Raw genomic sequence first — 12883 nt, forward strand, 5'->3', positions numbered from 1 at the left:
AGCCCTTGTGGAACTTGGCCACTTTTTCAGGTTCTTAATCTGTACAAAGTCGCCAGGACTCCTTGGATGGGGGATCAGCCTGTTGCAAGTCTGCTACATATGCAGAGAACACAAACACAGAATAAATGCACACAGACAACCATGCCTCAAGTGGGATTTGGACCCACGATCCCAGTGTTCAAGCAGGAGAAGACAGTTCATGCCTTCATTTTGATCAGCAAAGTATCAAAACATAATTAAGATAATGTCTCAAACCAGCCCCCACCCCCCACAAGAAAGTTTTGTCATTTCTTAATACCAGATTTTGAATTAATTTGGAGGAAGAATCATAAATTCAGTTTAAGTACAATACTTGATACATGTGTGTCCAACATACCACTAGGAGTGCATTTATATAACACCAACAAAAAAATCAGATTCTGACACCTTGCTGATATACAGCACTGAATACTGGAAAGTATAAGAATGAAGAAACAACATTTTACTGGCAGCAAACTATATGGTTTCAAATGATTGAAAAAAGGAACAACAGTGATAGTGTATTTTATTACCATAAATGGACGATAGAGTAGGCAAACTGATTCATTTCTTTCAGTACTAGGTGTAACTGAGAACATTCAATGCTGGAAGTTAAGTCAGTCAATTCATTCAACAACAAAAGCAACTACAAAACTTCATAGCATTAATGGAGCCTTCAGTTTCATAAGATCATTACTGGAAAACAGGCCAGTCTGAATTAAATGAAATAAACAGCTTCTGTTCTATCAGGGACAACAATTATGGCATCACAATTTTAAAATATTTCTATGTTTCTGTCCGCAGCCTGCCCATTTATTTATGCATACATAAACAGGCATCTGCCACTTAACTTTATTCATTCTGGTCCGTCACATTAGTAAAATAAATTATAGAATAACTGATAACACCATCCAGTGTGATTAAATTTGTAGATATTTATTGCCTTTACATGTTTTGGTCAGCTGTGAACATCTTCAGAAGGCATAAGGTCAACAAGTTAGGAACTACTATTACAAAGCTCATAAAACATTTGATTTGTTTCATTCTGGTCCGTCACATTAACAATATCATGAAAAGTTAAACAGTTTTGTTCAGTGTGACTGGTGAAGATTTTTCTTATTCCATTATTTATGCCCTTACATGTTTCGGTCTTCAGAGACCATCATCAGAGGGAGAACTTTACATCAATAGAGTTGGAAGTTACTATTACAATATATGTTCTGAACATTAAAATATATTCATATAATATTAATAATATACAATTGGGTATAAAATCTAAAGTTTTTACAACTACAGCAGCTGTTCCAATACATTAAAATATTTGTAATTTGTTTGTTAAGATTTTATTGGAATTCATAAACCAAGCAGGTTCGTGTCGTCTTTCTTATTATTTCTCTTGACGGGGGCCAAATGTGTGCCTCCTTGCAGTTCTCAAGAAGAGGCTTCTTTGATGTTGTCCTGTATGTGTTCGGCCCCCGTCAAGAGAAATAAGAAAGACGACATGAACCTACTTGGTTTATAAATTCCAATAAAATTTAAACAAACCAATTACAAATATTTTAATATATTGGAATAGCCACTGTATTTGTAAAAACTTTAGACTTTATACCCAACTGTATATTATTAATATTATATGTATATACACTTGGTCGTCAACTTATGACCTATGTGACTTATGACTGGCCGCACTTACGACCACAAAAAATGAAAAATAAAAGGTGATTAAAATGTAAAAGTTTTTAAAAATAAATTATAATGATGATAAAAAGATTAGAAAGGTTAAAAAATACTGTTAATAAATATATGGCCAACATATGACCAGATCGACTTACGACCTGTCAGTCAGAATGGAAGCCAGTTGTAAGTCAATGACCAAGTGTATTTTAACGTTCAGAACATATATTGTAATAGTAACTTCCAACTGTATTGATGTAAAGGTGTCCCTCTGAAGATTGAAACATGTAAGGGCATAAATAATTGAAATAAGAACAATCTTCACCAGTTACACTAGACGGTACTGTTTAACTTCTCATAATACATAAAGTTATTATATAAAAAGAGTTATTTACAATGACTTCTATGTATGTATTATGAGCTTTGTAATAGCGGTTCCTAAACATGTTGATCCTATGCCTTCTGAAGATGGTCACAGCTGACTGAACACATAAAAGCAATAAATATATAAAAATTGAATCACACTGGAGGATGTTATCAATGATTCTATAATTTAGGCATTTGCCAGCTGTTCTGCATGTCAATTAAATCACCATTGCATCCATCTTTTGAAGATTGCCTTTCCTTACAGTATCCATGCATGCATAAATAACAGAGTAACAAATTAGAAAGTGAAAATGTTTGCTCTGCATTAAATGATCATTTGTTTTCATTATAAAATGGTCATCCATAAATTACATAATGTATATAGTTACGTTTTAACATATGCAGGACAGTTTCCACTAGGTCACTCAGAAACTGGTATAAAATACAAGACAAGAAAAATGTGTCACTTGCCTGTTTTGATCCATTTCTGACGAGACAAATTCCATGAATGTTGCAAGTTTAGGAGCAGTCAATCTAATTAGAAGGAAATCACATTACTATACAAGAATTCTTCTCAACACAATTAAAAAATAAAGATCCTCTTCAGTGCCTTATCAAGGATCTGGAGGTTGGGGTGCATGTAAAAAACAGTCAATTTTGATAAGAAGTAACCTTAAAATAGAATATGTCTACATGTAGAAACCTCCCATGATAACATTACACTTCATTTAAAGGCTGGAAGGGAGTAAATAGTCTACCAATAATGCAAAAGCTCATAAAATGAGAAGCTCCTACACAGAACCTTAAGAAGAAGTGAGCTGAATCTGGATATATTTCCATTTTCATTCCAATTCATTCTGGAAGTTAAACTGCATTCAAATATATAGGGTTTTCATAAATATTCATAAAGAGAAATGAAGCTGAGTCACAATTCTATGTACATGTAGACCTCTTCCTCAGATGTTACTTCTAATACTTCATGCCATAGCTTTACTCTTACGAGCACCTTTGTAAATTAGCATTTAATGTTGAAATTTAACTAGGTAAATTTACATAATAAAATTGGCCTTTCAAAAAATAATGCACTACATGAGAATGAAGGAATATATTACCTCTTACAATAAGATAAGAAATCTGAATCTTCAGGTCCCTATATAATTGGGCATACAGCCTCCATTAAAAGCATATGAGTATTCAGTCTTATTAGCATACTGTTCACATAAAAATAATGAAGAAAAATTAAAAATGAAATCAAACTTAACTCCAGCATAAAAGATTAATTTTCCAACTAAAACTTTCATTTAGCACAGCAGCTTATAGAGTTGTTTTATTTCATATTTTCTAGTGCAGGTTACCAGTGTATGTTACAGTGCCTCTAGACTGTCATCTTGAGCAGTCTTCCATCAAACCAAAGAGAATCACAACACAATACAAATATGGCAATTATTACTATCTCCCTTTGTGTATAAATTAATCATGTAAATAAATTGAAATGACATCCTAATTCTGATGGTATTTACTGAACTGAGAGCTTATATTATAAAAGATTATAAGCTTAATTTACCTAGCAATTTTATTTGCAATGGATGAATAACATAAATTAAATCTCCAGTATTGAAACTGTGTGCTTACTTAACAGTGAATTTAACTGCTATTTATAAATTTGTATTTCATTAAACATACAAAGAATGTCAGCTGGCTATCAAATCATTTATACACTACACACTATTCACTAACAAAATTTACCTGGGGGTTATCCATAAATAACACAACACATTAATTACAATGTTCTGTTCATGTGGAATAAGAGCATGTTTATTCATCCAGTTGTTTCTGATGTTCAGTGTCCCATACATTTGTTTTGAAATGTAAACAATAAGGTTATGATGGTCCTTACAATAGTAGGTTCAAATCTCAGCCTGCAGACTGACTATCCTAAGAGATATTTTATGATATTCCTCAGTCTCTTTAGGAGAATGCTGGGATTGAATCTTAAAATACATCACATTCACATTCTTCTCAACTGACCATTTTACAATCATAATGCAATTCAAAGCTCTGTGACCTATGAATCTGATTAAGCACTGTTAATTAAACCAAGACAAACAAGATTCTTATGAATGGCGGAGTAGCATTCATGAATTGTTATTCTTTCCTTTTAGCATTTACAAAGTGGGACTCTAGGGAGGATGCATGGTGAAATCATGCTTGAGCTTGCCATACATAAAGCTGATGGCAAAGCAGTCATATGTTCATCAATTTACATTCAAAACTTCAATAAACAAAGAAATTTTTTTTAATTTCAACATATGAATAATGGAAAATAAAACGTGTTTTAAGCACAGGCAAATTTATCATTCAGCTCCTGCATGATGGGCAACATTAAAAAACAGTTTTCAGGTTTCTATGGCAGCAAACTGTTTAAGACTGCAGTGTGTGTGTGGTCCTGTAAGTAGATACTGTCATTTCAGATAAATATTTTGCCTCCATCTTAAGGGGTGAAGTGTGTAGGTTCAGGAAATGGTTTTCTCATACAAGCAGGTTACAAGGTACATGGTTATCAGACCCAAGGAGAGGGGGGTAACATAACTGGATGTGGGCTAATGAAGAGGCACTGGTAGTAAATGGTTCTCTTAAAGAGGCACACCAGTATATCATTGCAAATGGGAAATGGAAGTGTCCTTTCTAGAGATCCAATATTGTTTACAAGAATTTGTTTTCTTTATATCTCATTTTGTTAGGAATTTGATTATTTGTACAGTTTTCACTGAACCATAGTATAGGATGGGGCGCAGAAACTTCCTTTTTGTTAAGACGCATTGTGAAGGGAGGGGAGGTCGCAGAAAAGTGGGGATAGGCTTGGTGAACGCAGCAGTTGTGGAAGTTTCTGTCTAATACCCCTCAGTAGGAAACACGAGGTGGATGAGTGAGCAGCGTGCATTTGCTGTCGAAGCCTATTTTTCGAACAACCATTCCTACATGGCGGTGCAGTGTGCGTTCCGTACTCACTTCAGAATTAAGCCCAGAGGTCCGGTTCCTGACCGGAAATTGATTGTTTTGTGGGTAGAGAACCTTAGGACAACCGGGAGTGTGATGAAAGAATCATCAGGACGACAACAGGCGGTTACGACGCCAGAAAATGTGAAGGCAGTTTAACAGTCAATTTTGAGATCTCCAAGACGCTCCGCTAGCAAACATGCAGTCGGCCTAGACATATCCAATCGTTCAATGAGCCGAATTCTTCATGAACATCTTAATTTCCATCCCTGTAAGATGGTTGTTGTGCAAGAATTGTCACCACGTGATTTTCAGAACCGAATAACGGCATGCAAAACGTTACTGGAAACTTTACCCCCTCATGCACTTGTTTTCTTTAGTGATGAGGCACATTTTCACCTATCCAGGTATGTCAACAAGCAGAATATGTGCCATTGGAGTGGTAACAATCCCAGAGAGCTCCATGAGAGGTCACTTCACAGTAGTAAGGTGACAGTATGGTGTGCGTTGTCGAGAGTTGGAGTTATTGGCCCTTATATTTTTGAAGAAGACAATCATGCAGTTACTGTCAATTCACAGTGGTACGTGGACATGATTAAAAACTTTTTTTAACTAGCTCTTGAAGAAATGCATCTAGAAAATCTCTGGTTCCAACAGGATGGTGCCATGGCCCACACAGCCCGAGCTTCGATGACAGTTTTGAGGACAAAGTTCCCCGGACGGTTCGTGTCGCTTCGAGGTGACATCCCGTGGGCAGAGCGCACTCACCTGATCTAATGCCCTGTGATTTTTTTTATGGAGATACCTCAAGGCAGAGGTTTTTAAACATCACCCCACAAACCTGCTTCAGCTGAAGAATGTTATTCGGCAGGAAGTAGGCCAAATTCTGGTGCACATGTTGGAACGTGCAGAGGGGAACTTCAGAAAACGGTTGCATCAGTGCATAGAGAATGGTGGCCACCACCTTCAAGATATTTTGTTTAGAACTACATGATTTAAAACTTTAAAGTATGTTCTTTCATTGCCAAACATAAATTTTGTCTATCAGCAATAATTTTTCTTTTATTTGCCTTCAAAAAAAGGAAGTTTCTGCGCCCCACCCTGTATATACAATTGACATCCTTCATGAATGAAGGAAACATGAACATTAAGAAAAATGTGTGTCAACATTCAGTTACAAAGCAGGTTGGCACAGCAGAGGCATGACTAAATTGTATTTGAAGTACATGGGTCAATCCCAGACAGAAACCAGCTATCCTGACTTATGCATTTCTTTATTCTGTTTGGTCCCTCCATGAAAATACAGGGAAAGGTAATTTCAATAAGTCACAGCTGCTTCTACATGTCTCCGAATTCAATATGTATTGTAATTCCACCTAATCTCACGAGACCTCAGATCACATTAGATTTGATTCGACTAAAGGGCTGGGAAATATTAGCCCTTGGGCTACAACCAGCTGTGATATATTGTGCATTCCCTTTCTAAATTTGATCCTGCAGCAGTCCTGTGCTTCAAATTAAATGCAGTACTTCTTTTTTTATTGCTAGTGGGGTGGGACTAAGTCTTTTGTACTGTGGCCACTCCAGGCCTACTGTACCAGCCCCCAGATGATAGGTGAGGGTGATTGTGGAGCAATTGGTTGAATGAAGATTGGCAGGGGAAACTGAAGTTCTTGGAGAAAACCTGCCCCAGTGCCAATTTGTCCACGACAAATCCCACTTGACCAGACCCAGGATCGAACCCGGGTCACTGTGGTGGGAAGCCAGCGACTAACCGCTTGAGCTATGGCTTTGTCAAATATAGCATTTTTAATGTCACTTGGCTAGAATAAATGGAGTCTCAAGTGAAGAAATTTAATATCAACTAAAACCTGACAGTTACACAAGCAATACGATGCTGTTTCTCTTTCTCATGGCATCTTTCTCAAGTGGAACTATTTCCAGTTGTCTGACATCCAGGTTTTATGTTCATTACACCACTGTTTATGCATCTGAGCATTACTTTAAGTAATCACAGGTTTAGCAATTGCACGCCTACTGTGGATGTTGGATTTGTGAAACTCACATTGGGCAGATTTTGTAGAAACAGGGTCTTCAAGATGAATATTCAGTTCTGCTGTCACCTGTGCTGCAGTATTTATGTGATATTTTAAAACATCCCTTCTCAATGTATGACATTCTCTTTCTGTCAATGTTGATTTTTGCCCACTGTTCCTCTTCGCTGATGTTGTTCTCCCATGATGCATTCTGTATGCCGACATAACCTTAGAAACTGTCACTCTCAACACACCTAATAACATGGCAGTCTTTTACATAGATGGTCCAGCTGAATGTGCAACAGCGATCTGTCCTCTTCCAGAATTGGACAAGTCTCCTATCTTTTTTTGGATTATTTCATGCAGACTATCACTCAACACAATCATTAATGAACTGACATGAGCATTACAGAGTTTAAACAAACAGAATAACATTCAGTGTTGCCAATTCAAGTTCTTTCAATGTAGCCAATATGAACAAATTCTATTCCTCAATTTTTTAGCACTTCCATTATTTTGTTCTCCTAATATTCTGCTAACTTCAGTCATTGCACACTTGTAGGATCACAGAATATCTCTGTAAAACATACATAATGTCCAGCTCTAAGTAACTGACATTTTTTGACAATACCTGTGATCCAATGGTACTGTGACCTTTTGTCTCCCAGTGTAATTGTTATACATATCTGTATCTGATATTTTTTGTTACATTTACTTAAATGTATCATTGTAATTATAAACTGACTGCTGCTACTCTTATGATTTTTAACTGATTTTGTTACCCATAAATTATTACTTTCAACTACAGTGATTCTACTACAGATCCCAAATGAAATTAATATACACTTTAAATGCAATAAATAAATAAATTATACTTAAGCTTTATCCAAATTCCTAACTCTCCATATAAGCGAAATGGAAAGGCTATAAATTAATAGACAATAACTAACTTCACTGAGTTGAGCCCTTCTTGAGAAGTTGCCAGTTGCGCAGCTATTCAAGAACTTCCCAGCATTTTATGGAACCTGAAGGTTCAATATTGTATTCACATACATGAATATACTGTCTGTACTTTGAATTAACAGTATTTGATGTTTAAAAATCTTACCTTATTACCCAAATAAAAAAATTATACCAGAAAGAAAGAAAGTGAGTAAGTACGTCCATTATGTTTCTTTTACATGCCTGATGTAACAGAAAAACAATTCTTATATACCTGAAGTGACATATCAAACAATTGGCAACACTGAATTAAGTTCTCTGCATGTGTCAACAGTACTATTGAAGTCTTATTTCTCTTAAACCAAATTTGTGAACAAGAAGGTCCTCAGAAGGCATAACCTTTTATAGTTATAACCCTGTGTTGAATTCTGATTAGCTTTCAGCACTTTCAATGATTGCTTATTTTTGCAACCCAATATCTTACCAGTAATACCAGTACGCAGCAAACACATTCTCATCAACAAGAAATGGCTAGTCAGAATTTGTACTAATTCCATTTCACAGCTTCATAGAGTTAATGCAATATGGGTAGCTACATCAGTTTGTTTCAAAGCCAAAAGCAAAAAAGCTAAAACTGGGGTGGATTTTCCAATTTTAAAAATAACCTCACCACTGAATATTGCTGCCCTCTTGGCTCTGACACCATATAGCTTGGTAGATAGGTTCCTCCAAAATGTCAGTACCCATCTACCAAGCTACACTGTGTCATAACTAGAACATAATAACCTTCAGTCATTGCTGTAAGAACTTGAAATCTCACCTTATCAGTCATTTTCTGAAAATGCAACTGTCATATAACCTAAACACATCATAATTTTAAAACTTCTTCATCTTACCACATCTACAAACAGAATTTTCATTAATAATATGAATATGAAGATAAGGTTATTTATATGATACATTTTCTTGATGAAACAACATTAATAGTCTTTACTGTCAATTGTACCTGAATATGAAAGTCAACATCAAAGTTAAAAAAATGTAAGCAATCAAAGTGGCAGTATTTACTACATTATGTAATTTATGGACAAGCAAATAAAAAAAAAAGAATTTTATATGCTGTCAAGTCCAGTTTAGGATATGACATTTCAACTTTGTCAAAATAAAATGACCTACAACAGCATTTGGCATGATATTTCCAAACAAAGGTTTGGAAGAAAGGGGGAAAAAAACATGAAATACAAATATATTCTGTTTACATAGCTGCTGAATATGATGTAGGTCAATCCAGTTCCCTCCAGTAATTTATCATTAGTTCCTGGCACTGTCTGTCAGGTTTAGAATAGCTATTACAGTCAATAATTTTAAGTAGTGTATATTGTTCCCAAATATAATAATATCTGCCTGCTTAGTCCACAATTTATTGCTGACAAAAACAATATAAACACCCATAAAATTTCATGTGTATTACTTCTACTGATGCCTAAATATTCACACTGGAGAATCGTAGGATTTTGTCTATGGGAAAGGGAAGGCAAAAGGAAAATTCAAAATATGCAGGCCTGATTGCAAACTAGAAGTTCCCCTTACAATAAGCACACTCTATAAATGTTTCAAATGTAGCTCAGACCATAAAGACATAATGCATATGTACAATAAAACAAGCACTATAAATTACATTACAACTTTCAATATTGGTACAGTAAAAAGGTGAAAGATAAAGCTATTCCCGTAGAAGTACCGGCCTCCCCAGCGAGAGTGAATGTGCGATGGATCAAAGTGAGGAGTGAACGTGATACAACAGATCGACAAACACTGGATTATGAAATTGTTCGGGATGAACAATCTTAAGAAGGGAGCAGATGTAACGGCCGGAGAATAGTCACTGCAAGAGAAGTAGTTGAACCAAAAGAAGACGCAGACAGCACAGCCTAGAAAGAAAATGAATGGGGTTGCACCGTTAGGCTATTCGGGATGAACAACCTTTAGAAGGGAGCAATGTGACATGGACAGCGCAATGCTCGGTAAACACCCCCTTCCGCGGTGACATAACAGCATTGGGGCAACTGCCACTGCTATGGTAACAAGCCAGTCAACACTCCGTCCCCCTCCCCCGCGGTGTCATAACAGCACTTCCCACAGTGACATAACAGGGGACACCACGGTTACTACGCAACAATAAACAACTCTCGGCAACGTTCCCCAGCAACGCCTGTAAACACGGTGTTTATGCAACAGTGAAGCCATCTGGGTTTTCTGCTGTCTGACTGAGGTTCTATAAGAGTAACTAGATAGGGAGTAACCAGTCAGTTGCAGTCTAGCATTCATTAGAGTGAATGGAATCAGTGGAAGTAATTTTGATACTGCCGATGGCAGTACTTGTGAAATTGTGAATTGTATAAGTGTAGGAGCGAATGTGCAATAAATTCGCTATATCCAATATGTCGTAAAGTTATCTGTCGCGTGATACGCCCAACACATGACAATTTGGTTTCAGAAGAGCTTTATGAACTCGCACATGTCTCGAAGAATAACTGAATTTACGAGTGCATTATACTGCCACATTATTTAGATGGAAAAATTGTTCAAGCGCCTGCTGGCGAGGATGGACGCTGATAGGACTCACAAAGACGAAATACTGAAAAAGATGGATGAATACCAGGCTAAGGCAGACATCGTTTTGCTGGCCATGCAAATGATGGAAACTGGCCACAGGGAGATGGTGGCCGAAATCAAACCCGAAATGGACATAAAGACTATGGCCTGCCAAGAGATGGAGGATCGTCTAGAAGAAAAAGAGCCGACCCCAGTGGACAGGAAACCTGAGGTGGCCCAACAACAAGACGTCCCCATAAATGACACCAAAGTAATGCCGGTCAGAGAACCGAAGAAGAAAAGGTGTAGGGACTGAAATCAGCAAAAAATGAATGAACAGCCCCAGTGTCAGGTCGGGCGCTGAGGAAGACTGGTCATCGTCTGCAGAGGGACGAGCCACCGTGCAAAAGTGGCACGGAAAACACAAACCGACCGGAAAGTGTCCCGCCGTGCAGCAGTGGCACGACGCAGGAGAGATGCTTTCAAGAAGGAAACTACCCAGGGAACCTTCGGATCCCAAAGAAAGGAATTGGCCATCGACAATTGTCAATACCATCTCTGCAAGCAGCCTTATGACGAGTCTCAACCATTGCAAGATGACCATAGCAATAAAAAGAAACCAGCAGTGGGGACTGTTGCACCACAGTCTCGCACCAGCAAGTGGCGGGAAGACCAGGAGGAACAACGACGTCAGCGAGTGCAGGCCACACTGTTACGTCAACAAAGGGAACTTCTCAAGAAAGACTTGATCAAGGATTGGACAGTATGGAGGTGTCGACACCCTCCAAAATGGAAAAGAAAACAATGGATAGAGGAGGAGCCGGTAATGTAGAAGTACCGACCTCCCCAGCGAGAGTGAATGTGCAAAGGATGAAAGTGAGGAGTGAATGTGATACAACAGATCGACGAATGCTGGACCATGGAATTGTTCGGGACGAACAATCTTAAGAAGGGAGCGGATGTAACAGCCGGAGAATAGTCACTGCAAGAGGGGTAGCTGAACCAAAGGAAGATGCAGAAAGCACAGCCTAGAAAGAAAAGGAATGGGGTTGCACCGTTAGGCTGTTCGGGATGAACAACCTTTAGAAGGGAGCAATGTGACATGGACGGCACAATGCTCAGTAAAGAACCCACTCCGCGGTGATATAACAGCATCGGGACAACTGCCACTGCTACGGTAACAGGCCAGTCAACACTCCGTCCCCCTCCCCCATGGTGACGTAACAGCACTTCCCAGTGACATAACAGGGGACACCGCATTTACTACGCAACAATAAACAACTCTCGGCAGCATTCCCCAGCAACGCCTGTAAACATGGCGTTTGTGCAACAGTGAAGCAATCTGGGTTTTCCGCTGTCTGACTGAGGGTCTATAAGAGTAACTACATAGGGAGTAACCAGTCAGTTGCAATCTAGCATTCGCTGGAGTGAATGGAATCAGTGGAAGTAACTGTGATACTGTCGATGGCAGTACTTGTGAAACTGTGAATTGTATAAGTGTACAAGCGAATGTGCAATAAATTCGCTATATCCAATACGTCATAAAGTTGTTTGTCATGTGATACACCCAACACTCAGTGGAAGTAATTGTGATACTGTCGATGGCAGTACTTGTGAAACTGTGAATTGTATAAGTGTACAAGCGAATGTGCAATAAATTCGCTATATCCAATACGTCATAAAGTTGTTTGTCATGTGATACACCCAACACAGTTGGAACCTAGTCGAGACGTCGCAGAAGTCACGTGATACCACAAGCGATACCACAGATTACTGATGAATGAATGAACACCCAACATGTGACAATATTATTTCAATACAATGCAAGTTTTTCCTGACTATAGGACACATGTACTTTTTAAATCACTTTTGAAGATCATATTTAATTCTACCCTGTGAGAAAAAATACCATTATTACTCATGAAAATATAGCATACTGCAAGACTTCATTATTTTCTCCTGCATTCAGCATATAAAATTCTAGTCATAAACTTTTCTTTAACTTCACCCATATCATAATATATTTTCAAAAGATATAACAGCATGTTTCTAAGCTTTATATGGAAGTATGTTTAGACACACTTCAACTGCATGCCACTGAACAAAACAGAAGTCATTAATTTTAAATAACTGCACTTCTTATAATTTCTTGTATCATGCAGTTACACTTATACACAAAAACTATAACAATTTGAAATAAATATAACTCTTAATCTCATAAAGAAATCAGCGACATCTGAGCAGATGTACTACAA

General features: G+C 37.6%; 1 protein-coding gene across 7 annotated transcripts in view; it reads right to left on the reverse strand.

The window, feature by feature from the left end:
• The window catches only part of LOC111874647 (UPF0565 protein C2orf69 homolog), a 63084-nt gene that overhangs the window by 13942 nt on the left and 36259 nt on the right, over positions 1-12883 (reverse strand). For 6 of the 7 annotated variants that reach the window (XR_002844600.2, XM_023870312.2, XM_023870310.2 and 3 more), the window contains one exon: positions 2530-2592. The exons of the other annotated variant lie outside the window; for it this stretch is intronic. Coding sequence is in view for 5 of the 6 variants with exons in the window: in XM_023870312.2 (XP_023726080.1) it covers positions 2530-2592 (63 nt within the window). In the remaining variant the exon portion in view is untranslated. The remainder of the gene's footprint in view (positions 1-2529; positions 2593-12883) is intronic. 7 annotated transcript variants of the gene reach the window in all.

The sequence above is a fragment of the Cryptotermes secundus genome, unplaced genomic scaffold (genome assembly GCF_002891405.2).
Source record: "Cryptotermes secundus unplaced genomic scaffold, Csec_1.0 scaffold56, whole genome shotgun sequence".
Lineage (NCBI taxonomy): Eukaryota > Metazoa > Arthropoda > Insecta > Blattodea > Kalotermitidae > Cryptotermes > Cryptotermes secundus.